General features: G+C 40.7%; 1 protein-coding gene across 1 annotated transcript in view; it reads left to right on the top strand.

The window, feature by feature from the left end:
- GCLC (glutamate-cysteine ligase catalytic subunit) overlaps positions 1-24,495 on the top strand; it is a 50,373-nt gene extending 25,878 nt beyond the window's left edge. Inside the window, exons 3-16 of the mRNA XM_045543759.1 lie at positions 226-408; positions 4,573-4,686; positions 6,285-6,343; positions 6,451-6,584; positions 11,596-11,670; positions 12,153-12,269; positions 13,328-13,466; positions 13,923-14,035; positions 14,936-15,028; positions 15,344-15,448; positions 21,371-21,452; positions 21,533-21,636; positions 21,713-21,833; positions 22,925-24,495. Coding sequence (XP_045399715.1) covers positions 226-408; positions 4,573-4,686; positions 6,285-6,343; positions 6,451-6,584; positions 11,596-11,670; positions 12,153-12,269; positions 13,328-13,466; positions 13,923-14,035; positions 14,936-15,028; positions 15,344-15,448; positions 21,371-21,452; positions 21,533-21,636; positions 21,713-21,833; positions 22,925-23,136 — 1,651 coding nt within the window. The 3' untranslated portion in view covers positions 23,137-24,495. The remainder of the gene's footprint in view (positions 1-225; positions 409-4,572; positions 4,687-6,284; positions 6,344-6,450; positions 6,585-11,595; positions 11,671-12,152; positions 12,270-13,327; positions 13,467-13,922; positions 14,036-14,935; positions 15,029-15,343; positions 15,449-21,370; positions 21,453-21,532; positions 21,637-21,712; positions 21,834-22,924) is intronic.
- The last annotated feature ends 3,004 nt before the right edge of the window (positions 24,496-27,499 follow it).

Raw genomic sequence — 27,499 nt, 5'->3', positions numbered from 1 at the left:
ATGTATGCGTTTTCAGTTATTTACAAATATTTTGGACCCAATACTTGTTACCTCTTATAGATGAAGAGCTATGGAAAAGTAATAGCTATTGGGAATTATGAATGAGGTCTTAGCTTTGTTTATATCTAATGGTTTCTAAATTTTTTAAGCAATCTTAAAACTTTTAAAAATGGAGTAGGCTGCAGCAAAAGAATAAAATGGAACTAAGTTGTTTCTCCTCTGTAGCCATCCTACCCTCTGGAGACCAGAATATGGGAGTTACATGATTGAAGGGACACCCGGACAGCCCTACGGGGGAACAATGTCTGAATTCAACACAGTTGAGGCCAACATGAGAAAACGCCGGAAGGAGGCCACTTCTCTATTAGAAGAAAATCAGGCTCTTTGCACAATAACTTCATTTCCAAGGTTAGTTCCTATATTAACATGCCCCAGGAGAGATATATTAGAGCTGTAGGTTATAAAGAGAGCAGATTGTGACCCAAGCATTTGACCCTACAATCCTCACACTTTACATACAGTCCATACTTTTCTGTAATGCTAGAGCTAAAGGCAGAATTGCATGGCAGCTTCATTCGGGGGGTGGTGGCTGCCCAGAGCACTGTGGTGAGAGCGCTCGTCTGGGCTTGGGGGAAACGCCATGGGGACCTGTGATGAGGACCAGCAGTGGTGGCCATGTCCACCACGGGCAAGAGTGGAGGGCGCGGCACACCTGCCAGGCAGCTCCGACCCTGTAGGCAGTAGCTGAGCCTCCTGGTGACCTCCGAGTGCTCTTTCACTTGACTGTGACAGTTGCTCCCTCAGGCACTTTTCAAAAAGTAGCATTTGCCTACTAGCACGTGGTGGTACTGGTGGCAGATCAGGTCCCCTGTGCTCCCTGTGTACTATCAATACATATTATGAACAGGATGTAGCATTAGGTCATGTTTGGATATTATACTGAAAAGATTTAGGATTTGTCATCAGAGGTAGTTATGACACATACTAGAATACATAAAAGTAAATATAAATTGTGAAATAATATTCTTAGCTTAGAATGAGGTGTGTAAATACTGTACACATTCTACATAGAGCCTCTACTCGAGGATGCAGTTCTCCCAAATTGTGAGTATGACTTGTCTGTGCTAGCTGTCTGTCAGATTGTGGCAGTATGCTGTCCTCCTCAGAGTTCAGAGGAGCTTCGAGGGTTGGTATTCATGGCCTAGAACATTTGCAACTATTTTTATACGTTTTTTTCCCTGATAAATGTCTGTAACAGACACAAACATTCAGAATTATTCCATTGGTCTTAGAGAGGGGCATTTAAATGGAAATTTTCTTTTTATTAAATCTTCATTGTTGGCTGGGCATGGTGGCTCATGCCTGTAATCCCAGCACTTTGGGAGGCTGAGGTGGGAGGATCACTTGAGGCTAGGAGTGCAAGACCAGTCTAGACAACATAGCGAGACCCTGTCTGTACAGAATAATAGAAAAATTAACTGGATGTGGTTTTGTGCATCTGTAGTTCCAGCTGCTTGGGAGGCTGAGGCTAGGAGGATTGCTTGATCACAGGAGTTCAAGGCTGCAGTGAGCTATGATGGCGCAACTGCACTCCAGCCTGGGTGACAGAGCAAGACCCTGTCTCAAAAACAAACAAAAAAATCTCCATTGTAACATCTAAATAGTAGAAACCTTTTTTAAGCCAATCATCAAGCATTTATAGAAGCATCTCTTATTTTCTGTGATTCCTTCATTCCATCTGTGCAGGCCACTCCCCTCCCTGCCAGAAGAAAAAACGCCAGCTGGGTGAGGGTGGACAGGTGTGTTTTGGTGAGAGTTGGCACATTTCTTCACCCTAATGTTTGAAAGAGGAGGGGGAAAAAATCATTGACTCTGCCATTCATTCACTCAGACGCTTGAGTGCCTGCTCCGTGCCGGCCCCAGGCAGTATGGGACATGCCGTCATGACTGGGAACAGGCAGTGTCTCTCCAGAGCTAGGGGGAGAGACAAGTCAGTCATGCCCACAGATGCAGCAAGTGTAAACTTGGGCAGTGCTGTGAGGAAGAGGTGGGGAGCAAAGAGTGTGACGTGGCTTTCTAATGCACTCTGGGGGGTGACAGGTGGGTGATTGAGTGATGTCCAGGGTTCTACTAGGAGGTGTGTAACGGGAGTAGGGAGGGGAGGAATGCCCTGGAGAAGGAAAGCAGTGTGCACAGAAGTCCTAGGATGAGCCAGGCAAGGGGGGGGCCTTCTGAGAACTAGAAGGTGGCAAGCTGGCGGTGTGAATAGGAAGAATTTTGGTTGTCATCCTAAAAGCAGTGAGAGGCCTTGGGAAGGTTGGATTGGGCCGGTAGCCTCCCAATTTTGTTCACAGCCCTCACCTGGGCTGTAGTGTGAGCTTGACCCTGGAACAGGTGCCCCAGCTGACTAGGAGGTAGGTGAGGGGCCCACCTGGGGGAAGCAAGGGCAGCCTGCATGTGGGTGGGTAGATCAAAAGGCGGCAAAATCACAGACTTGCTGGAGGAGAGAAGAGATGTCAAGGCTATTACATTACTGATTGTCCTGAAAACCTTAGAATATCAGAGTAGAGGTAAGAAGTGGCTTACAGATGTTATATGACAACTTTTAGTGAACTGGAAAATTTAATATCTTACATTTTCCTTTGTTCCCCTTAACATTAAGAGAGTTGTACATTTCACTTAGCAAATTTAAAAAAAAAAAAGAGTTTGTAGCACAAACCAGAACTGTTTTATATTTTGAAATTTAGGAATGTGTAGTATTGATAGGCAGTAGTGGTTCTTTCTGGGCCACAAGGTAAAGTTTTTGGTTCAACCTAATGTGTCTCTTACCTTAATTGAGAATGGCTGTATATGGAATAGTTGCCCTTTTTTAAAAAACTTCTTATGTTGTTATGAAAGGAGAGTTGAAACGGGAATAAGTTTTATTCTAAAAATCTATAATTTTTTAAAGCCTAACCATATGTATTAGGATAGGAGGATATTTTTGGATTTGTAAACAAAACAAGAACAAATATCAGTTATTTAGTGGTTAGAAGCCCTCCCCTTACATCCACAGTAAATGATAAAAGTTTATTGTAATGTGGGATCTCGAGAGAAAGGGAATACTCTAGTCTTAAGTGTAAACTGTGATTTTTCTCTCTGTAAGGAGGCAAAGGTCTGTAGTGTAGAATTGTAGTCTAAAACATTGGTCATGAGACTTTCATTTTAAATTAATTAATTACATAAAAAGAAAATTTAGTTCCTCATTCACACTAGTCTCATTTCAAGTGCCCAGTAGCCACATGTGGTTGGTGACTGTCACATTGATTTGGACAGCGCAGATATTAAACATGTCCATCATGGCAGGAAGTTCCATGAGCAGCACTGGTCTGAAAGAAAGCAGTACTGTAGGTGTCTGAAGATCGAGCTCTGACTGTGCCTTCTCCCTTCCAGACACATTCTCAGTCTCGCTTCGTCTCACCTGATTATATTTAGCAAGGAATCCCTCAGATTTAAGATTGTTATTCAACTAGACTTTTCCTAAGGTTTGCAGGCTCATAGTAAATAATGCAGATAGCTGCAGGAATTCTCAAGAGCCCTTAGAGCTGGGAACTGTTTTCCAGATAAGATCAGCAACTTCAGTTGTTTACAAGGTGGATGTGGGCAGCCAACAGGTACTTTATTTTATAAAAGGTAGGGGTTAAATAAAAATCAGGCATGGGCTAGTTGGCCCTTAAGCCAAAAGTTTCCTACCACTGATCTAAAACCCTGACAAGAGCCTCCCTTGCTTTGCTCTCACTAACTTTGTTAATCTTTGTCCTCAAAGGACGCTTAACTTTGATTTTAAATTCCTAACTTGGAAAAACCAGTGGCATCACTGTAGATGATGTGGAATTTGAGCTTTACAAACTTAGGGGTAAATATGGAGCTTCATTTTTCTGTGTTGTAATTAGAGCTCTGCTTTAGGTCAAGTGAGATAATTGGGTTGGGTTTCAGACTGCAGAAAATCTCTGGTAGATGGGGACACGCGTAGAGACACTGCCAAATCTTGGGGGATTCGTGTCATCTGCAGAGGCCAAAAACAGCAGGCCCTGTCCAGATTCCCGTTTTCGAACAAAGTGTACCAGGAGGTGGGGGGCGGTGGCGGTGTACAGGGATCAGAGGAAAATCTGAGAGGTTAGCACTGGTAAAAGCGGATGGTTCAAAAGCTGTGTAGAGGGACACGTACAACCTGTGACAACTGATGTGACCAAGGGAAGTGACTTCTGTGTTTTCAGTCCTTCCTACTAGATGGAGAGGTGGGGAGGACCGAAGTAAATGCTCTGGATCATGAGTGAGCAGAGACTCTGATAAATCAGTGCTGGGCTGGAATCACAGAGGAGCAAGATGATGTTCATAAGACTCAAGCAAGAAGTGCAGGAGTGGTTGTAAAGGGGCACAGTACTTACAGAGCATTTGTTTTGTAAACACAAAGCCCTTTGAAAAGGGAATAGTAGAAGTGAGATGTTCTTAACAGGTGCAATGATGGCAAAACTACCCGTAATTTATTCCTGAAAACAAATCCCATCTACTTAGTTCTTCAATTTGTTGCAGATTAGGCTGTCCTGGCTTCACAATACCCGAGTACAAACCCAACCCGGTTGAAGGAGGAGCTTCCAAGTCCCTCTTCTTTCCAGATGAAGCAATAAACAAGCACCCTCGCTTCAGGTGAGTATGGCTTCGTGTTGAAATGCGGGAGCCCCTCACTCAGACCTCTGCCTTCTGAGAATGTGGTGTTCCAGTCTGGGGATCCTTATTGAGCATTTACTGATTTCTGGCTCCTTTGCTAAATAACCAGAGAAGGCGGCAGACATACACCTGTTCACATCCCCGGTACCCCCAGTGCTGCTTGGTGGTCGCTTCTTGCATTCAGCCTCGATTTGTCCATTTTCCAAGTCATCTTAAGGTCATTTGTCTAGCCACTACCCTCTCTTTAATGGGGAGATTATTTTCAGTCCTAGTTGTGTAAACACCTACTTCGGGAAGCTTTCCCTCCTACCTTTTTGCAAGTTACTATCAGCATCTGCGATCAGCTCATCTCACTCTATATAGCTTGGTAAAAAGGTAAAATGTGTCCAGCAGCTGGTATAGGCACTCTCCCTTCTCATTAACTTCTAGGTCTGTTAGTTTGTAGTTTAATTCTTAGGTTTAAGTTGCTTCAGGGCTTCACGAGGCTGCTCTTGGCTTTGTACCTTAGTGTTCATCCATCATCCTGAGCCCAGGCTCCTGAGCCGGAGGTAGGAACATGGGGACTTCTCGGTCTTCATTCCTTTAACAGGCCTGCACATGTGCTGTGTGAAAAGTCTTTAAGGGAGACAAAGATTTATCCACATAGTTCCCAACTTCAAATGTTGTCATGTGTTTAAAGGAAAATAAAAATATTCAGCTGCAAGAAAGATAGATTATGGCATATACACAAAGGTGGTAGCACCAGAGAGCCTCCTTGGAGAAAGGAGGGTGCTTCAACTGAGGGGGTCAAAGCAAGCTTCATAGAAGAGGTGGCATTTAAACTGAGTATATGGCAGCATTGTCTAACAGAAACATGAGGGGAGCCACAAATGTAATTATAAAGTTTCTGGTAGGCACATTAAAGTAAAAAACAGATGAATGTAATTTTATAATGTATGTCATTTAACCCAATAGATCCAGAATTTGTAATCAGTGTTTTTAAATTATTAATGAGAAATTTTACTTTTATTTGTACTAAGTCTTCGAAATCGAGTTTGTGTTTTACTCTCGCAGCATGTTTTAGTTAGGATTAGCCACGTTTCAAGTGCTTAATGGTCACAATGTGCCTGGTAGCTTCTGGGTGAGACAGAGGGTCTGGAGGGACAAGTACTAATTCGGAAGATGGCAGGGAGAGAGGAATGAGGTATTGGGTGGGGCTCCAGAGAAGCCTGGGGAAAAGGAGTACTAAAGTTTGACCAGCGTCTTTCAAGTTAACATGAGGAATGTTAGAAACCTAGGGTGAAATCAGACCATGGCAGACCCTGATACCTGAAATTGATTTGGTAAGTTTTACGGAGCTATGGAAGCAGGGCTGAGCAGGGAGAGAATGGCATTCTCAGGCAAGAGCCAAGGAATTGATATTAAGGCAAAGCTCTTTTTCAGAAAATTCCCTGAAGAGCATCTTGACCCACATTTTCTGTAGGGTGGTCTTGGAGAATTAGTTTGATTTCATTGCATTTACCTGTATATCATGAAATTCTTCTTATACATGATGACTCTTAGGTGACCAATTTTTGACATTTGGTTGTCTGTTTTAGTACCTTAACAAGAAATATCCGACACAGGAGAGGAGAAAAGGTTGTCATCAATGTGCCAAGTAAGTCTGCAGAGGTGTTGGCAGGGTGGGAGAGATACCTGTTGAATTGTTGTTTAATGATCGACTCTCAAACATTTTATTCTTTTATTTTTTAATTAATAATACAGTATTTAAGGACAAGAACACACCATCTCCATTTATAGAAACATTTCCTGAGGATGATGAGGCAGCAAAGGCTTCTAAGCCGGATCATATTTACATGGATGCCATGGGATTTGGGATGGGCAACTGCTGTCTTCAGGTATTGTTTCAAATATCCAGAGAGAGAAAGTGTCCTCATCTGTTTCTGTTTATTGACTTCTTTATGTATGCATGTTTCCTCTTTTAAAAATCACAATTTCATCAGGGTGAAATGGTAGCCTTTCTGAAAAGCCATGAAATTATTTTACAAAATTCATCGGAAGCTATATCATGACTAATAAGTCTACAGAGTCTACAGTTTGCCACAAAGGTATATACTGCACTGTGGTTATTAATTAACTTAAAATGTAGAATTTTTGTGATCCTTGTCTTTATTTCCTTTCTATATGCCTGGTTTTTACTGCCATCTAGTGACAGGCTAGTGAGGTTGTTAAACATCACGGAAATCTCTTATTTCTTGGAAATTAGCTCTCATGGAAATACTCCAGTGATTTTGTAATCCAAGAGAAGGATTGTTTGGACTTTAAATTTTTACATTTGTGCAAAGCCATTTGGTGGTATAAAAAGAGTAAATATTTAGCAGCCCATGTTTGTCTTAACCCCTGGCTAAGTTGTACAGGGGGTAAAATAGCCTTTCTCTATTTACCCATTTAAAATTTTTTCTGGATCTGATTAAGTTACTGGTGCTCCTGGCAGTGATTGTGCCAAGGCTCACTTAGGACCTCAGTGGGAGAGCACAGAACCCCTCAGGCAGCACACGGGCCTGCGACCAGGTTTTGGCTCAGGTATTTGGGTAACTCCCTGTACTTCTTTTGACTTAGTTTTCTCATCAGTGAAAAGAAAGGTTTATATTAAGGCCCCCTCTAGATCTGACTCTAAGCTAATATTTATTTCATTGCTTTAACAGAAGTACTTTTTTAACTTTCAATTTAATTAAAATCATGTTAGAACAGGCATAGGAGTTGAACAAAATGTAAATTTTCAAATTGAAAATTTCATATAAAAAAATAGAGAAAGCAGCTGCTTGTTATTGTCCACGGAGATTTTATCCAGTTCTGATTACTTCAGCTGATTGGGAGCAGAGTCCTTAGGGGCCTGGAGCAGCGCAGCGCCTGGCCGTGGAAGGCCCCTCTGGGCTGCCAGCCTGATTACTCTCAACACAGGCCCAGAAAGCCAGCGTCCCCTCCTCTCAAACAGCTGTGGCATGTACACACGCTTCTTTGCACATATATCTCTGATCTGTTTATTTTTTAACTATGTGTAATCCAAATTAAGTGCCAGAGTCAGATTTTTCCCTGCTGAATGTGTTTAAATAACATGGCCAAGGATAATTTTTTTTGTTTTCTTGACGTGTGTAGGTAGTATAAAATGTGGCTTCCGAACAAACACAGGCCAGTAAGTTACAAACAGTCACACTTCATGAAGAGAGACCTTTTGACTTTTAAGTGTATATCTGCTTTCCTATCTTAATTACAAATGTTTCTAAAGAGAACCATTAAGTTCTAGAACTTACAGTGCATAGCTTTAAAATTGTTTACGTGCTATTATGGTACTGATTACCTTCCCTTGGTTTAATATTAAAACAAGGTGTTCTGCCAAGGACAGCATACTTACTCCAACATACAGGGTGTCCCAAAAGTCTCCATACAAAGGAAACATTTTTTAAAATTTTATAATGAATATTTTGTAAATAAAGGCATATTTAGCTACAATTTCCCATTTTCCCTATGTATGGTGACTTTTGGGACACCCTGTAGTTCCAAAGGGATAGTCTTTCCCTTGAAACACTGTATGTAGACAAGTAAATATGTCCTAACGGTAGATGATAAACATTTTTGTTGCTTGTAGGTAACAATTTCCATCCAATTTAAGGTTTGTCATGGGTTTATGATCAAGTTATCTTTTTCCCAGTGTCGTGTCCCAGTTTCAATACTCCACATAAATATGTGGCAAATGAGACAAATTCCACAAATCACCACGGAAATCCCTGCCTTATATCTCTTAAGTGGAACACTAGAAACTACTTATTACAATAAAGCAGAAAACTGTCTAAAACCTAAAGCATTGTAACCACATTGAAATTTGTCACTCTTTTTGGGCTTTTCAGGAATCACTTATTAAATAGTAAGTTTATGACATGTTTTGATAGGTTTTTTTTTCCTTCTGAGAAAATTGTGTGACTTCAAAACTGAGTTCTAAGTAAATTTTAATTGAGATATTTAGGTTTCTAACATATATTTTTCCTAGTTCTTTTTTTGCCCCCTCTTTTCAGTTTCCTAATGGCATGTGTCTCTTTTTTATATGATGCTTTAAAGAATAGCAAGAGCCAAAACCGTTGATATATTCACACCTGTCTAAGGTGTAAGGACTCAACTCTTCTTTCCATTAAAGCCGTTATCAACAATGAGGTTCTGTTTGATTTGATGGTTGCTATATGAGCTCTAGAGTAACAAAGCTAATTAAGATAACTAAGTCACCTCAGTGTTGTAAACTATTAAATTCCAGTTCCTAATTTTTGTTAAGCATACTTTTCTAGGGTTGGCTTTTCTAGGACTCGCCTATTAATTGTCCAGTATGTATCAGGACATGTGAGAGAAGCCAGTCAAAAAACTGGAAAGAATAAATGCTTCACATAGTATCATTTAAAAACAAAAATAGGCCAGGCATGGTGGCTCAATCCTGTAATCCCAGCACTTTGGGAGGCCATGGTGAGAGGATTGCTCAAGCCCAGGAGTTCAAGGCTGCAGTGAGCTATGATGGTGCCACTGCACTCCAGCCTGAGTGACAGAGTGAGACCTCATCTCTAAAAATAAATAAATAAAATAACACACACCAAAATACCTAAAAGTAATTTTTAAAAAAGACCTAAATAAACAACAAGATGCACATTCAAAATAATTCATCAGTCAAAAATACTAAATACATTTAGGTATTTTGTAGTCCTAATGCCTTATAAATTTGGCTTTGGGGGTCATGGTTTTTCAAGTTTCTCACCATACCTTTACCCCTGTGTTCTCCCCTTTGGCACCCTCTTTCCTTCAAGATTCTCTGTTCGTTTAATACGTATTTGTTAAGCACTAACTGGGTGTCAGACACCGTCCTACAAACTTGGAATAGGGAATGGTAAAACAGGTCCCTGCCCTCCTGAAGCTTAAATTTTAGTGATGGGGTCACAATAAATAAGTATTATACATAAATACTTTGCTTACCAGTTCCCGTTTCCTCACTTCTCATTTAATCCTTACCATACACAAACTGGTTTCCAAGTTCGCAACTGTTTGCGGAAATGACCCTTGATTTGGTAATGACCTAATTGCCAAGCCTTCTGAATCTTTATTTCTGTTAACCTTTGAAACTTTTTTTTTTTTTTTTGTGACAGAGTCTTGCTCTTTTGCCCTGGCTAGAGTGCCATGGCGTCAGCCTAGCTCACAGCAACCTCAAACTCCTGGGCTCAAGCAATCCTCCTGCCTCAGCCTCCTGAGTAGCTGGGACTACAGGCATGTGCCACCATGCCTGGCTCATTTTTTCTATATATATTATTTTTAGCTGTCCATATAATTTCTTTCTATTTTTAGTAGAGACAGGGTCTTGCTCTTGCTCAGGCTGGTCTCAAACTCCTGACCTTGAGTGATCCACTTGCCTCAGCCTCCCAGAGTGCTAGGATTACAGGCATGAGCCACTGCTCCCGGCCTAACCTTTGAAACTTTTATTCCTTGATGTCTGTGACACTCTCCATGTTGAATTAATTTGTAATGACTAGTTAATTATCATTAGCTTTTAATTAAAATACAGTGCTGACTTAAGCAATGACATGGGAATTATATGACGATCAGGACACTAAATTGTCTAAATAATTATTTTCTATAGTTATTCACACTGACATGAAATGCCATCATTGAGCAGCTAAACTTGTGAGTCACCAACAGAAGTTGTCAGGTGTTAAAAAAGCAAAGTTGAGATCTAGCTAAAACTATTATAACTAACAGGTTGAGATCATAACAGTAAACATATTATTCACTCAGCTGCTGTTATTTCTAGTCTTAAACACTTAAATTTCCAAACCAATGCTAAATTCAAACTGTCATTGAGTAACAGTAACAGAGGAAATTAAAACTGTTCCCAATTTGCAGTTATTACAAATGTGCTAACACAAACACAGTTTGTATTCCTTGCCTCTTCTACGCCAATCCCCTATTGGGTAATTGTTTTAGAGGATGATTTGTGCTAACCAAATTATGTGATCTTTTTTTCTGCCTAACTCTTAAATGTCCTAACTGCCCTGTCCGCCTTGTGTGGGCTTCTGGGGTGATCTCTCCATCTTCAGGACATCATCTGAGCCTACTCCCCAAATGTTTCTCCAGCTCAGATTTTTCTTCTGGGCACTCAGTCACTTACGAGGCCTCTTGGTCATCTGTTTCCTTGGTTTCATAAGCCCATCACGTCACATTACCTCTTTTTCTCTAACTCTTCTTCCTGCTTGTCCTAGGAGCACCGTAGCCAAAACCTAAGTGCCTCTCCCCGACCCCTGCCACTCTCTGTCCCCACTGGTCACTGGCACCTGATGCTTTGACTCTGGTATGCCTCTCCCACAGCCCTTCTCAGCCTTTGCCTCGACAGGTAGTGTTCTGTCTGCTTCCCTGTCTTTCCAGTCTTGCCCCCTTCCAAGCTGTTCCCCACACTGCCGCCAGTGAACTTTGGAAACTATCGTGAACATCCCCAAATCCCTTTTGTTTCACAATTTATGTAACCCCTCAGCTAAACAAAGGGATGGGAAGTTGCAGAAGAAAATAAGCCAGTAGAAGAGGAAATGCTTTGCTGAACTTCATCATCTATTTGTGTCCTGTTTTTTTTTTTTTCTGATTTAATCATATTTCACTTAGGAACATGGTTACATATATTAGTTGTCTATAGGTAGTGGAAAATGATTAAATGCCATTTTCTAATTCACTGAAGACAGCTTTTAAACAAAACCAACGCTTTAAATGTTGTCAACAGTGAAGGGCTGTTACCTCGCCCCTCCCTTCCCAAGCTACCTTCCTCCTCTGACCTTACTGCTTGGGGAGCATGCTGATGATCTTTCCTTGCTGTTAATAACTTGCAATCTTAAACAGGTGACATTCCAAGCCTGCAGCATATCTGAGGCCAGATACCTTTATGATCAGTTGGCCACTATCTGTCCAATTGTCGTAAGTAGAAATTACATCTTATTTTAAATACTTGTTTGTATGAAATAAGACTGCATGTACAGAATTTGCTGATAGTGTGCTATTTAAATCACATCAGTTAAAACTTTGTTCGGAAAAGAATGTAAATAATCTGCAGAGTTAGAGCGAATGAGCTAAGAGTCTAAGCTGTAGAAGTTTACTGTTGCTAGTAAAATGTGCATTAAGTGTCAAGTTTGAGTGTAGCCATTTTCTCCCATTCTTCACGGGAAAGGATTTGGGTTGTTTCCACATTATAGAGAGGATGATTTGAATGAATCAAATCCAAGAATTTGGGTTGTTTCTGATGTGTTTCACTGTAAGAAAGCAAGCACAGGTACACGGGGTGGAAGTCTGTATGGGTTGCATAAACTGATTCTTTTTGACCAGAAAAATAACTGTGTGGAGCTTTTTTCAGCATATAAGTGACACTGAATCTACAGGAACTGACTTTTGTTTGTTTTTAGATGGCTTTGAGTGCTGCGTCTCCCTTTTACCGAGGCTACGTGTCAGACATTGATTGTCGCTGGGGAGTGATTTCTGCATCTGTAGATGACAGAACTCGGGAGGAGAGAGGACTGGAGGTGGGAATGATTTTTCCTTAATAGCCCTTTTAAATCAAGCAGGTAAAATGGAGTTATTGTAACTACTTGCAATTTTGAAGTTCCCCTTAAATTTTTATCTTAAGTAGGTTAGTCACATATGGGAAGAAATACTATCATAGACCTGTCTTTGTTTCTGGTCTTTGACTTCACAGGGTTTGTTTTGGGGTGAAAATGTGGGGAAAGTGATTTGGTCTAGGTGGGGAGTTAATTTTTATCATATGTTGTTATGTATTTGTTTTAGCTTCTTTTAAAATTAGTGCCATTTTTCTGTTTTGGAAGTCCGTGCTGATGGCTATTTTTACCAAAAGGTGTTTGGCACTACATGAGTGCTTTGTATATGATACTTTCTGCTGTGGAAGGTATAATTTTTTGTAAAAGATTCTTTTTCTATATAGAGGGTTAGGCTTTGCTTAATAAGGGTATGTTAGCACCTCTTGTTTGAATGTTGAACTGTAACCCTACATTTCTCCAACTAGGGGTGTGCATCAGAACCACCGAAGATCTTTAAAAATAGACACTCAGGCTTCATCCTAGACCTGATAAACAAGAATCTCTAGGACTGGGTCCTGGACATGGGTGTTTTTAAAGGACCCCCCTCTCCCAAGTGATTGTGAAGTCTCAACCTGGGCTGTACTACTGCTGCTCTGATCTTTATGTGATTATTCATAAATTGTTGAACATACTTTCTAAGTAGAAATAAACTTTAAAGGATAGATCATTTTGATTTTATAGGGTTTTTTTTTGCTTTCAACCTTGCATTTTCCTAGCTTAATAAGAATGAGGTGATCTGCATTAAAAAGGAAAAAAGGATATTTAAATCATATCAGAAGACAAGAGTACTTAAATTGCCTTCATATTTTTTAAAATACAATTTTCCCTAATAATCCTTTTTAGGGTTCACTAACTGCAGTATCTTATGTTGAGGTTTTTATATTATTGTATGTAAAAATATGTAGCATTTTAATATAATCAGTTGGGGCATTAGTTTATTTACAGATCATTTTATATGGCCTTTATTCATATTTTTTTAATTTTAGCCACTGAAGAACAATAACTATAGGATTAGTAAATCCCGATACGACTCAATAGACAGCTACTTATCTAAGTGTGGAGAGAAATATAATGACATCGACTTGACGATAGATAAAGAAATCTACGAACAGCTGTTGCAGGAAGGTGAGCCTCCATTCCATTTTCCTAGGTTTGATTGTACGTCTTTAGTTCTTCGAAGCTCTTTTAAACTTTTTTGCTGACTCCTGGTCTGGTTTCTATTTTTAGTGTGAAGTCTCTAACTTTTCTTATGAGGCTGCTTGTTCCTAAAGTTTCAAGTTCCAAATACTTGTGAGATCTTCTTGACTTTTAGCCCAAGGAACTTACTTTGGAGGTCTGTACCTAGGTCCACACCAGTGCCCCCGCAGGCATTGTGTAAGTAGTGAATGAAACTCTGACACTTCCCCAGTGTCCACAGGATAAAATCCTGGGCGAGGTGAAGATGCTAAACAAACCAGCTATTTCCTAAGTCTCTAGACACCCTCTCTTCACACTTCCTGAGCTGTCCTGTCTTCTTTCTAGACTTAGAGAAAGTGGTGTCTCCTGCTCCGCAGTGAGTGCCCGCGTCATCTGTCTTTGCAGGCATTGACCATCTCCTGGCCCAGCACGTTGCTCACCTCTTTATCAGAGACCCACTGACTCTGTTTGAAGAGAAGATACACCTGGATGATGCCAATGAGTCTGACCATTTTGAGGTATCTCCTCTGTTTTGAATGCATTTCGTTCCATGAGCCCAGATGGAGGCAGTTTTCGGTACCCATGAGGAATTGGTGAGAGTAGGACTCTCATAGGCCTTACGTTACTCAGTGCAGTACAGAACAAAGAAAAATTAAAAATTGGTTTAAAGTACTCTTATTCTATGATTCTTACTGGTTATCTCTCTGATTCTAAATTTTTTTGTTCAGTGTTTTCTCTTGTTTGACTAGTGGTAAAAAATTCAAATATCTGCTGCACAAAAAATAACACGATCAGTTTTTTCTGTGGCATATCACCTAACGTTAAATGTAGATATTTACATGTATGCCTTTCTAAATACAATCTATAGTGCCTTTCTTCCCCACCACTCTCTGAAAAGAGATACAAATCTTCCACAATTGCCATTAGGCGTCCCAGGATGGCCAGGGCCATCTCTCAGCATCTTAAGAAACAGCTACCCTTCTCAGGCTCTGGGGTCACTGAAGCAGCAGCATGCCCAGGACCTAAGGGAAGGACAGAGGAAAGGAAATGACTGTGTCCTGTCCAGGATTCTAGGACAGAAGTGTCCAGTGACTCTCAGAATGGCAGCCTGGCTGCCAGAACTCTGAGTGGGAATGAGGGTGGGCCGTGTGGCTCCTCAGATGCCGCCCAGTCGTGGGGGTAGACAGCAGGAGTGGGGATGAGGCATGCAGGGGTAGGACACCTGACTTTGGCAAACACTTGTTTTATTTTCTTAGAAGATGATGCTCCAAGAAAGTTTTATTATACCTTTTTGTGTTTGTAAGTTAAAGAGTATTTGGCATGGACAATAAACAGTCTTCTTCCCTAGTTAAATAGCAAATCATCTTAATATTTTCCTGGATATGTGGAAAGTTTGGTTTATTCTCTTTTTATTATAGAATATTCAGTCCACAAATTGGCAGACAATGAGATTTAAGCCCCCTCCTCCAAATTCAGATATTGGATGGAGAGTCGAATTCCGACCCATGGAGGTAAGACCTGGGCGTCGGCAGAAACTGGCTCAAAAGCACTCTTCCTCTGGCTGTTCATCACCCTCTGATGCTCCTATCAGAAGCCTCTTAAATTTATTATATGGCAATAAAAATCCAGCATGTGTGCAATAAAAGCAAGTCCAAAAGCTAAGGCGGCTTGGTTTCTGAGAATAAACGTGGGCAGAGGGCTTCCGGACCCAGACAGGAATTAGGAGAGGGTTTGGGAATGAGGTGATTTGAGGGGAGGGGCCTGGACCAGGGAAGAGCATGTTTGTGTCATTGGTCCGTGACTTGTCTGGGCTTCTGCTTGTCTAGGTTCAATTAACAGACTTTGAGAACTCTGCCTATGTGGTGTTTGTGGTTTTGCTCACCAGAGTGATCCTTTCATACAAACTGGATTTTCTTATTCCACTGTCAAAGGTAAGATGTATTTTATTATGGTGGTGGGTATAGATATCTATAGATACAGTCATTTGTTAGTATACTCTGTTATTTCAAATCTGACTTCCTTTAGAATTGTTTACCCTTTACAATAAAATGCTTCTCCCTCCATTCTTACTCTTTTTTTCCTTTTAAACATAAGCTTTATTTCTAAAAGATTTCCATTGAAGATGATGATGGTTAGAAGTAGTCCCACAAATTGATTTCATGCACCCCAAAATCCTATTTGGATTACAATATTACAATTAGGACAGGAGGGGAAAGCGTAACCTCTGGGCTGCAGGGAAAGGTCTCAATAGAACCGAACTTGAGATGTTTATGAGGAACGTAGATAGCTCTGCACTGCCAGAAAACAAATCGGAGTTAATCAGCCCCAGCTCAGCAGAGATGAAAAAGGAACTTTCTGGGAGAAGTTTCCCAGCAGAGCCTTAGAGCAGCTGTAGGCGATGAAGCAGGAAAGCCAAGGAAGGTGGGGGCCTTTGGTTCCCGTGGTCCTCTCGGCAGAGAGTGCCTGGGCAAGATGCTAAGCAGAGTGAGGGCTCTGCTGCAGGGGCTCCTGCTGAGGGTGCTAGGGCCAGAGAGAGGAGAAGCGGAGCGGCTCTGTCAGGCAGACATGGGAGCAAGAATAAAACTACTTAGTCCCAGCATCTGTCCCCAGATACCTTGCTCTCTGCCCCTTCCACGAGGGGTTTGCCAGCCTGTGCCTGTCCCTCCCCACCCCCGCTGAAGGAAATCTGGCTGTCAGCCTGTGCCTGCCCGCTTATCACTACCCAGACTGAAGGTGACCCACAGAATTCTGTGCTCCTACATTGCCTTTATGGATACCTGCTGGGGCCACCAAATCCGTCTAAGGGAGAGTCCATGTAAACTACCAATCAAGGCCTTTGTTTATAAAGTGAAAATAGATGTCTGAAAGTCAACAGGAAGTTGAGAACAATTAACAGCCTTAAAGAGAAGGGCCCAGCTGGTCTTGCAGAGTATACTGTTCTCAGTGAAATATAGTTGACTCAAGAAACTGGAAAGAACTCTTAAAGAAATTCTAGATAAGGGTCACAGCCATAAAATAAACATGCATTATGGACCAAAGAACATTTGGAGAATAAAAGTTCTTAAAAAAACATGGTAGCTGTACCTTTAAAACTCAAGTATACTCACTAGTAGAGCAGATGTTGAAGATCCAAGTTAGTGATTTAGGAGACCAAATTAAGATTCATCACAGCAGGATGGTGAAGAAATGGAAATTATGGAAAAAACTGAAGCATGGAGAATTGCTCTGGAAAGTTCAGCATTTGTGTGATAATTTAGAAGAAAAGAATAAACTCTGTATAGGAGAGACATGAAAGAAATAATGGAATTTTTCCTAATGTAAGAGTCTATTAAGGATGAGACAGAAATGTTTAAAGCAAAATCTAGCCATTTCTGAATCTCAGAGAACCAACTGTTAGGACAAGAGAGAAAGTTAGGATACTGTCAAAGGATATAAAAGTCAGCTGATACTGCTTTTCATTTACAACATTAAGTACTAGAAAAAAGATGGAAAGAAGCCTTCAGAATCCTGAAAGGTAAAGAATTAGGACCACAGAATTCTTTTCCCAGCCAAAATAGTCCTTAAATTCCAGGTGATTCTAAAAAACTTAATAGATCAAGTTAGGGCTAAAAGTATGCTGGAAGTCTTTTCTCGCATGTTAGTCTAGACTGTTTGGGCTGCTGTAACAAAAATGCCACAAACTGGGTGGCTTATAAACAGCAGAAATGTATTGCTCACATGTCTGAAGGCTAGGAAGTCCAACTTCAAGGCACTGGCAGACTCAGCATCTGGTGAGAGTTCACTCTCCGGTTCATATTTGATGCCACCTTCCTGCGTTCTCCCGTGGTGGAAGGGGCCAGCTAGCACTCTGAGTTTCTTATCAGAGCACTAATGCCATTCATGAGGGTCGAGCCTTCGTGACCTAATCTCCCAAAGGCCCCACCTTCTAATACTGTCCCGATGGGGATTAAGTTTCAATGTATAAATTTTGGGAGGCAGGGGACACACACATTCAGACCATAACACCTGGCAAGGGGGTAGTAGAAGGAGACGAGTGTGGATACTTTTCAATACTTGACACTTACAGAGTAATCATTTCAAAACGATATGTTTTGAAAGTAAGGTAAATTACTAATAGTATAGAAATATGATTTATTACTACTAAACTGCTGGCTAAAAGGATTGGAAAATGAACAAAGAAAACTTTTCAGTGCCACAAAATTGGGTGTGGAGCCAAGGGAATGGTAAGATGGTATAGCCCACAGGACATAAAATGGTAACAATAAAATGAAAACAAATTTGAATAAACTGTCCTACTATGGAAGGGCTAAACAGATAATATAAAATAGCAACATTACTTTTATAAATTGTTTGCAAAAGACATACCTAAAATAAGGACACATTCTGACAGTAAAGAGCTTATATATGATTTTTTTTTTCTCTGAGACAAGGTCTTGATCTGTCATCCAGGCTAGAGTGCAGTGGTGTCATCATAGGTCACCATAACCTCACACTCCTGGGCTCAATTTATCCTCCTGTCTCAACCTCCCACATAGCTGGGACTATAGACAACATGCCACCATGCCTGTCTAATTTTTTAAAATTTTTTATAGAGAGAGGGTCTCGATGTGTTGCCCAGGCTGGTCTTGAATTTCTTGGCCTCCAGCAATCTTCCTGCCTCAGTGTTCCAAAGTTCTGGGATTACAGGTGTGAGCCCAGTCCACAATGACTTTTTAAAAGGCTAACAGGAATGCCAAAGTGTTAATATCAGAGAAAGTAAAATATGAAGTAGAAAGTATTACATGGAATAGGGAAAGCAATTTTATATATTCTTCCAAGACGATGTTAAAGCCACAATTCTTTTTGTACCATAAAGTGTAACAGCACTTCTTAGAATCATGAGAAGAATGTAAGGTGATGGGTAAAATATGGCTTCAGTTGTGAGAGCTAAACACATAAATCCCTGGTACTGCTTACTAGCTTTTTAACCTGGACAAGTTACCCCCCCCCTCAGTGCCTCAGTTTCCACATGCAGATGGGGATAGGTGGGCTGTCATGAGCCTGGGCGAGATTAATGGAGGCAAACCCCACTTAGCAGAGCACCTCACGCGTTACTCACTCAACCGACAGGTTGTATCATGAAAGGACGAGAAAGGCCGCTGGGGAACTAAAGGACATAGTAATGAGTGGGTTTGTGTAGCCTGTATCACATAACTCACGCTGCAGCATTTTTCAAATGCCCTGAGGAAGATTTACAAAAATTAAGGGAAACCTTTACTTCTCAAAAGTAGACATGCTGGATGCATTCCCACGCAAATTCACCAAAAGGATATTCTAGAAAAATTTAACTATTGGAAATTTAAAATGTCTTTCTCAACAGGTTTTAGATGAATCAAAATTAGAATTACGGATTGTACAGGAGAGTGAATGGCAGTGGGATGCTGGCAGAAATAGTCTCAAAGGAAAAAATCATAGCTTTGAATGTCTTAACAAGAGGATTGAAAATAAACAAACCTAAGCAGTTAAGAATCTAAAGAGTGATCATAAAATATACTTTTAAAAAGGAATTCATAAAAGCAGAAATTAAAATAAACCAATAGTCTTTATGAGCTTTTCTCAAGACTAAGAAACAAACAAATATTATTTGAAATGAAAACAAGAGATGTTCATGGCCATGGTGGAATTTTAGACTACTATTTAATATTTGAATATGCTCCTACAGGTATTGAGATTATTGAGAAGGTCCTATATGTCTTTTAAAAAATGAAGCAATAACAGTAGGATTCCCCCCATAATGAGTAAGGGAGGAGGCTAAGTGTTAGGTTAAGTATGAAACGTCCCATTTCCTTAAGGACCAAGTTGGACAGTTGATATCTCTGACATTTCACTTTGACACTTGTTTTATTTTTATTGTGAAGGTACCTCCTCAGTCTTTCACATGCATGTTTTGGCTTGTGATTATCTTTCAAATTTTTTTAGAACAATTTTTGTGAAACTATGGATAAGTCAAAAATTCATGTCATTTTCGACTATGAGTTCCGTCTTGGAACCAATGCAGCACAGACAGCTCGAAATAACAAAGTGTTTGGGAAGGATGTGGCTAATGGACATACAGTACATCGATGGTTTGAAAAGTTTTGTTCTCATGATTTTAATCTTGAAAATGAGCCACATGGACGACCTGAGACCAAGGAGAATAATGATGAGCTGAAAGTTGTAGTGGAAATGAATCCGTCTCAACCTATGCATGAATTAACAGCAAGGTTTGACGTTGCTATTCCAACAATATTGGACCATTTGAAGCAAATGAGCAAGGTAAAGAAGCTGGATAGATGGGTTCTACATGAATTAAATGAGTGTCAGAAGAGAAATCGTCTTGAAGCTTGCCTTTCTTTGTGGTCACAACATAAAGGCAAACTGTTTCTACACTGTATTGTTATTTGTGATGAGAAATGGGTTCTTTTTGACAATTGCCGCTGTTCAGCACAATGGTTGGATAAGATGAAATGTTGAAACACAGTCCAGAACTGAATATTCATCAAAAAATCAAATGGTGTCTGGTTGGTGGTCCAGCGCTGGTATTATCCACTACAGCTTCATGAAACCTGGTCAGTCAGTTACAGCGGATGTCTTCTGCAACCAGCTAGACAAAATGATGAGGATGCTTGTGATTAAGCAGCTGGGATTGGTCAATAAAAAAAAGGCCAATCTTCTTGTAAGACAACACTGCTCAAACTACAGAAGCTGGACTTAGAAACTCTCTGTCATCCACCATATTCACGGGACCTTGCACCAACTGATTACCACTTCTTTCAGGCTTTGGACCCCTTCTTGCAAGGAAAAATATTCAATTCTCAACAAGCTGTGGAAAATGCCTTTCTTTATTTCATGGCCACTTGCTCTCTAGGCTTTTTTGCTGCTGGCATAACCAAGCTACCATTAGGATGGAAAAACTGTGTCCATAGTTTAGGTGCATATTGTAAGTAATTATACTGCTTGATTGAGATATAATAAACTACACTTTTGATTCAAAATCGGACATTTCACATTTGATGACTAATAAAAACTTAGTATCATCTAAATATATATAAATACTAAAATATATAATATAATATAAAATACACAGTATATAAAATACTAAGATAGTATTTTATACATTGAGATTTCCCCATAAGATTTCATTATAGAAAATAAGGGATTGCTACTAAAAAGCTTAAAAGTTCTACTTTGAAGGTCTTAAAAAGTCATTGGAGAAATGGAGAGTTCACAGACAAAAGAGTTCATGAACGAGGCACCACTGCCAGAGCCACCAGGTGGGCAAGCAGCAGTGACCCTCTGCCCTTGGAGGACTGTCACCTTATTCCAGACCCGACAGCCTGCTGACTCTTCTTCCCCTTCCTCACTAAAGTTGAAGAGGCAAAACCCCCGTGGCAGGAAGGGAAGCACACTGAACTTAGCAGTCAGGAGAATGGAGTCTAGGCCTGCCCCGCCTTCATTGCCCTGGGAACTCCGGTGAGCCTCTGTGCTGTGTGAAGGAAACTGGCCACCTGCCCTCCCAGCACTGTGGGTTCATTGCAAGGTTGAGTCACAAAGGTGCTTTGAATTGCAGACATTCTACAGGAACATAAGTTTGGATTGGTTTTTTAAGGTAAGCTTCTTTTAAAATTCCTCAATTGGTATTGAAAAGCACATAGCAATCTGTGGTTGAGTGACGCAGGCCCCACATAGTCTATTCTTCCAACCAGAAAGCACTGGAAGGGAAAGTAGAATTATAAGGGAGTGAGTTCTCATTGCAGAAGCGAGGAAAGCACTACAATTTCTGTGTTTGATGAAGAATGTTTGTGGACTTAGTCATGATTCTTTTTCTCCCTTAGGTTGATGAAAACATGAAAGTAGCACAGAAACGAGATGCTGTCTTGCGGGGCATGTTTTACTTTAGGAAGGACATTTGCAAAGGTACTACATTCTTTTGGATTTTTAGGATCAGTTTATGCTACAGCAAGCCACTAAAGCTCCTCTGCCTTTCCCTCCGGCAGGCGGCAATGCCGTGGTGGACGGGTGTGGCAAGGTGCAGAACAGCACGGAGCCCGCTGTGGAGGAGTACACCCTCATGAGCATAGACACCATCATCAACGGGAAGGTAGGGGCCCCGTACGGGACATCTAGCTCTGCCTGCCCCCTGGCAAGGAGTTCACAGCGTGCCCTGCCTCTTCTAGGAAGGCGTGTTTCCCGGACTGATCCCAATTCTGAACTCCTACCTTGAAAACATGGAAGTGGATGTGGACACCAGATGTAGTATTCTGAACTACCTGAAGCTGATTAAGAAGAGAGCATCGGGTACGACAGCCGTTTCTCTACTTAATGTCATGCTGTGGCTAGAACCACACAGTCTTAACATGTCCAAGAAACACATAATCTTAAAATGTTCGATTTCTTAAAGTAATCTTCTAAAGTATGCCGTATTTTATCCACGTATAGCTTTTCACATTTTAACATGGCTGCAATTGGATGCACCTTATAATCTTTGATAGTCACAGTTGGGATTAGCGGTGCTTTTTTTCCTTACTGGCTCATGAAATAGAGGTGCATCTTAAAAGCCATGGCATCTTAGATGATGAAATGTGGTATCTGGATTGCCTGTTTGTCAGTTATGTCTGGCTGTGTCACTGTGGACCAGTTTATGCTGCAACGAGGAGCTGAGGAGCTCTGCAGGGCGAGCTCACAGCGAGGGTGCCTAGCTGCTCAGCCTGCCTCCGTGCAGTGAGCCTCCCAGGAACCCGCTTTCTTTGTGAGCTTTGAGGAGATCACGTTGACAGCACCTAACAGAACTCAGCACCAGGGGGCCTTCAGCTGTTAATAAAAGTAACAGTAATAATGGTGGTGGCATCTGTATTTCACTGGAGCCTTCTGTAAACTTGCTGGAGGCGCAAAGGAAAGCGGTAGAACCCCACATCGCCAGTGTCCCTCTTCATTCACTCTGCTTGCTGTTCTTTACTCTCTCTACCGCTGGGATCCTACGTCACTGGAGGGACCCTACAGTCCTCTGAGGCAGTCTCACGGCACCGGCGCATTAGTCCTAGCCTTCTGGCCAAATGGGAGGACACATGCTCTTTTACACATGTGCTGGCTCCTGTCGCCTAGGAGCTGGCGAGGTCGTCATGTGGGTGGCATCTAACAGGTACCGCAGAAACTGGATGTGTGTGTTCTCACTGCCTGCCTGCAGCCTAAAATTCTTCCCCAGGAGGAGTTCTTCAGACACTATGAAAGACATTCCCAACCCCTGCCATGCAGCTGCACTAAAAGGTCGTGGTGATTCCTCTTAAGAATGTTTATGCCGGCCGTTAAATATCAGCCTATTGAAAAAACACACACACACACACGCACTTCTATTATGTTATCCTAAAAAAAATTTTTTTTTTTTTTCCCAGGAGAACTAATGACAGTTGCCAGATGGATGAGGGAGTTTATCGCGAACCATCCTGACTACAAGCAAGATAGTGTAATAACTGATGAAATGAATTATAGCCTTCTTTTGAAGTGTAACCAAATTGCAAATGAATTATGTGAATGCCCAGAGTTACTTGGATCAGCATTTAGGAAAGTAAAATATAGCGGAAGTAAAACTGAGTCTTCCAACTAGACACTCTGCAAAAAGAAAAATGCATTACTGTTTTATTGACGACTGGCCGCAGTACCATGCCTGTCAGCCCATGTGTATAGTGTGAAGACCAAATAGAGCTGCACTGTTTCCTGGACCAGGGGGCCAGGAATTGATTTAGTGGCTTCCTTCAGTAGGTAAATCTAGAGTTTATACAGTACATGTACATAGTAAAGTATTTTTATGATTAACAATGTATTTTAATAACATATCTACAGTCATTGTGAACTGGCTTGTACATTTTTTAATTCGTACTCTGGAGCAACTACTCTACTGCCTGAGCAGTTTTGTAAATGCACTGGTAATTGTACAATACCTGCATTCCAGAGTTTAAAATGTTTACTGTAAATTTTTGTTCCCTTAAAGACTACCTGGGATCTGATTCACTGAAATTTATCACTTCCCTTTGAAAACACTTTCTCTTGTTAATTTTCTTTGAGTCATCTCCTTGGTTGGGTACATAAAATCACTTAAATCCACTGAAGTGCTTCAAGGGTAATCTTGGGTTTCTGGCACCTTATCTATGATATTTCTGTGGCAATTGGAATAGCTAACCATTTGGTCACCTTGCCCTAAGCTTTCATACTTGAATAAAACCCATTGAAGTCTTATGACTGTTTATAAGAGGAACTTTCCTTCTTTGTTTAAACTTTCTGAGTCAGGCATTAAGCTTAACAACTAATTAACAATTAGGACAACTCTGTAGGAAGAAGGGAGACCATTGCCCAGAATTCACATGTGATTATGGGGATGACTTTTTTTTTAACGAAAAAATCATTTTTCTTCCTATACATACCAAAAGTACTGTCAAAATGGCATTAGCTCTTATGTTGTTGCCTGTTATTCTGATTGCTGCTATATACTTAAATTTTCAAATCATATGCATTTGCTTTAGTTTTGTTACTCTATCTCTAGTTTTCCATAAGTATATTGATAGACTTTCTTCTAAAAGCCATTCACCCCAGATTTTACCTGGGGAACATTCTACATACTGCTTACTTTCTCTGTAAAACTCATAAATCATGAAATGATGCACTAAGTTTTGTGAATCAGGACCCCAGATGTTTAATTGTAAATAATTTCAGTTTCAGATAATTGTTGTTACAGCTTTGTGTTGAAGTTTTGTTGTTTTTTTCAATTCATTAAAAGTCTTAACTGCTTCTGAAATAGCTATGTACTGTAGATTATGCATACCTTTACAGGCATAAATATTTAAACTGTAATGCTAACTCTGAGAGACTGCAATAAAGTTGCTTCAGCTAAACCTGTTTATGTTTAAATACTAGAGTTTGTTCTGTATTTCATACATGCATTTTGGAGGATTAAAGAATGCCTGTTTTTATTTGCAATTTGCTTATTATAAATCAGGTTGTAAAAAGGCAGATAACTAAAATGTTTGTGGTATGAGGAAATAAAAGAATGGAATTAGCATTCAGAAAAGTCTTGCATGTGTGTTAAGTTCTACAACTAAATGGATAGTAGTAGAGTTTGGGGTTTCTTAACTAGCTCAGATGCCATGAAATTATTTCTTCATCATTGCAATCCTCAGGTGTTTTTAGAAAGAAGCTTAGTGACAGACAGATGCCTAATCTCTTAGTAGCAATCAACTCCTGTGGGAAGGGGAAGGGCTTGAAGTGTGGCTGAAATGACTGCTGTGCCCCTGGAAGTGAATTTTTCTTTCACTCCCAGCTGTGCTGGGTTAGGGGGGACGTGGTGGCCATTGAGTGACGTGGATGCTAGGCTGGAGACACTTAGACTGCGAACCAGCAAGTCCTGCAGAGAGTCATTTTCGGTTCATGTCTGTGTGTCAATATCTACCCCCATACACATACTCAGATTTCATGAAATAATGTTCTTCATCTGAGCAATACACATTTCTCAGAACTTTAACTTCTTTATCTGAATTATTCTAGGGCAATGCTTATCAAACCATAATCTGCATGTGAATCTCTTGGGGGTCTTCTGGTTTGCTGAGTCTGGGGTGGGACCTACATTTCTGTATTTCTGATAATCTCCCAGGTAATGCTGTTGCTGGTCTGCTGGCCAGGTGAATATCAAGGACTTGGATCACCCTCTGTACCTGAGTTACAGACAAGTCAATTTTTAAATAACACTTGCCTTTAATTCTAATCTGATGTGTCTTTCTAGATTTTTTACTTACTAAAAGATATTAGTACTTTTTCTCCAAGACAGAATATAAGCTCTGCAACTTTCATGAGCTTTACTATCTGAACACAGCTGAGAATTTGGGATTTGGGGAATACAACTATAAACATTGAAGTAAACAAAAAGTGCTTTCTGCTTGGTAGAAATAACCTATGGCCAAGCCCAGACTTTCAGAGCCTCATTTGGGATACAACTGACTGTTACCAGGTCATTAAATCTGAAATGTCCAATTTTGAATTAAAAGTTTATTTTATCTCAAACATGAAGCAGTACAATTAAGCAGTACAAGTATGCACCTAAACTGTTGACACAGTTTTGCCATCTTAACGGTAGCTTGTTTATGCCAGCAGCGAAGAAACCTGGAGAGCAAGTGGCCATGAAATCGCAAAAGGCTGCTGTAGTTTGAGCAACATTGTTTGTGCGACAGCGTTGTCTTACAAGAGGGTTGGCCTGTCTCTAGTGACTGATCTTGGCTGCTTAACCACAAGCATCCTCATAATTTTGTCCTGTTGGTTCTAGTAGATGTCTGCTATAATCGACTGACCAGGTTTCATGAAGCTGTAGTGGACAATACCAGCGCTGGACCACCAAGCAGACACCATTTGCTTTTTTTGATGAATATTCAGTTTGGGACTGTGTTTTGGCACTTTATCCAACCATTGTGCCAAACGCTTGCAATTAGCAAAGAGAATCCATTTTTCATCACACATAACAATAGAAATGGTTGACATGGTGTAGGAACGGTTCACCTGTATGTTGTGACAGCAAAGAAAGGCAAGCTTGAAGACAATTTCTCTGCTGATGCTGGTTTAATACATTAACTGCCATGTGAGTTGTATTTAATTCATGCTAGTTTTGAGCCCAGGGCCTCGTAAAGCATATGTAACTCACACGTCTCTTCACCTTGGGAACTGCATGAACTATTTTTCAAGTTGTATATAACTCAAGCACAGAAAACAAAAATTTTTCATTAAATTAGGATCATTTTGTTTTCAAAGTTTTTATTCTGTTTTCATAATAAAACACTGTGGCTCCAAGGGAAAGAATTCTTTTTCTAGTGTGGCAGTCAACGTGTTAATTCATGCAGAACTCATGTACCCAGCTTCTTTACCTTGCCCATTTGTTTCAGATGGTCCAATATTGTTAGAATAGTAACATCAAGCCTTGCTGCTAATTGACGCGTAGGTTCAGAAGGATTCGCTTCCACTACAGCTTTCAGCTCATCATTATCCTCCTTGGTCTCAGGTTGCCCACGTGGCTCATTTTCAAGATTAAAATCACCAGAACGGAACTTCTCAAACCATCGATGTACTGTGTGTTCATTAGCCACATCCTGCCCAAACATTTTTTTGCTATTTCAAGCTGTCTGCTGCATTGGTTCCTGATGGAACTCATATTCGAAAATGATATGAATTTTTGACTTACCTGTGGTTTCACAAAAATTGCTCTATAAAAATGATGTGCCTTCACAATAAAAAGAAAGTGTCAAAGTGAAATGTCCAGTATCAACTGTCTAACTTAGTCCTTGAGGAAATCAGACATTTCATACTTAATAACCTAATACAGAACCTGCTTCTAACTTAAGTCTGGTTTCCTGCCCCTCAAGTCTCCTGCATGAATAAGAGATTTCCTCCTGGTCCTCAGCTGGCTCTGCCACTTTGGCTCATCTCTGAGGCTGGCTGTGAGCCTTGAGCTTGCCTTAGCTGTTTTTGTTTGTTTTTTTGAGACAGAGTCTCTGCTCTGTTGCGCCAGGTAGAGTTGCAGTGGCATCATCGTAGCTCACTGCAGCCTCAAACTCCTGGGCTCAAGTGATCCTCCTGCCTTACCCTCCTGAGTAGCTGGGACTACAGGGTCATGCCAGGACACCCAACTAATTTTTCTATTTTTAGTGGAGATGGGGTCTCACTCTTGCTCAGGCTGGAAGCAATCCTCCCACCTGGGCCTCCCAGAGTGATAGGATTACAGGTGTGAACCACTATGCCCCAGCCTCCTTTTTGTTAACTAAGAAAAAATAGTGACGTTTACACTTTGGAAAAAGGAGAGCTTTATTGCTTATAAAAGGTTTTGTAGCCCACAGTGGCCATTCTGGCAGGCTGGGAAACGGGGCTCCCAGCCATAAGCCAAGAACATGTGCTTCAAGGGAGGGAGGGACAAAGGGAACAGCATTTTATACTGAGCA

Source organism: Lemur catta, chromosome 2 (genome assembly GCF_020740605.2).
Source record: "Lemur catta isolate mLemCat1 chromosome 2, mLemCat1.pri, whole genome shotgun sequence".
NCBI classification, from domain to species: domain Eukaryota; kingdom Metazoa; phylum Chordata; class Mammalia; order Primates; family Lemuridae; genus Lemur; species Lemur catta.
This window is presented reverse-complemented; position numbering and strand designations above follow the sequence as displayed.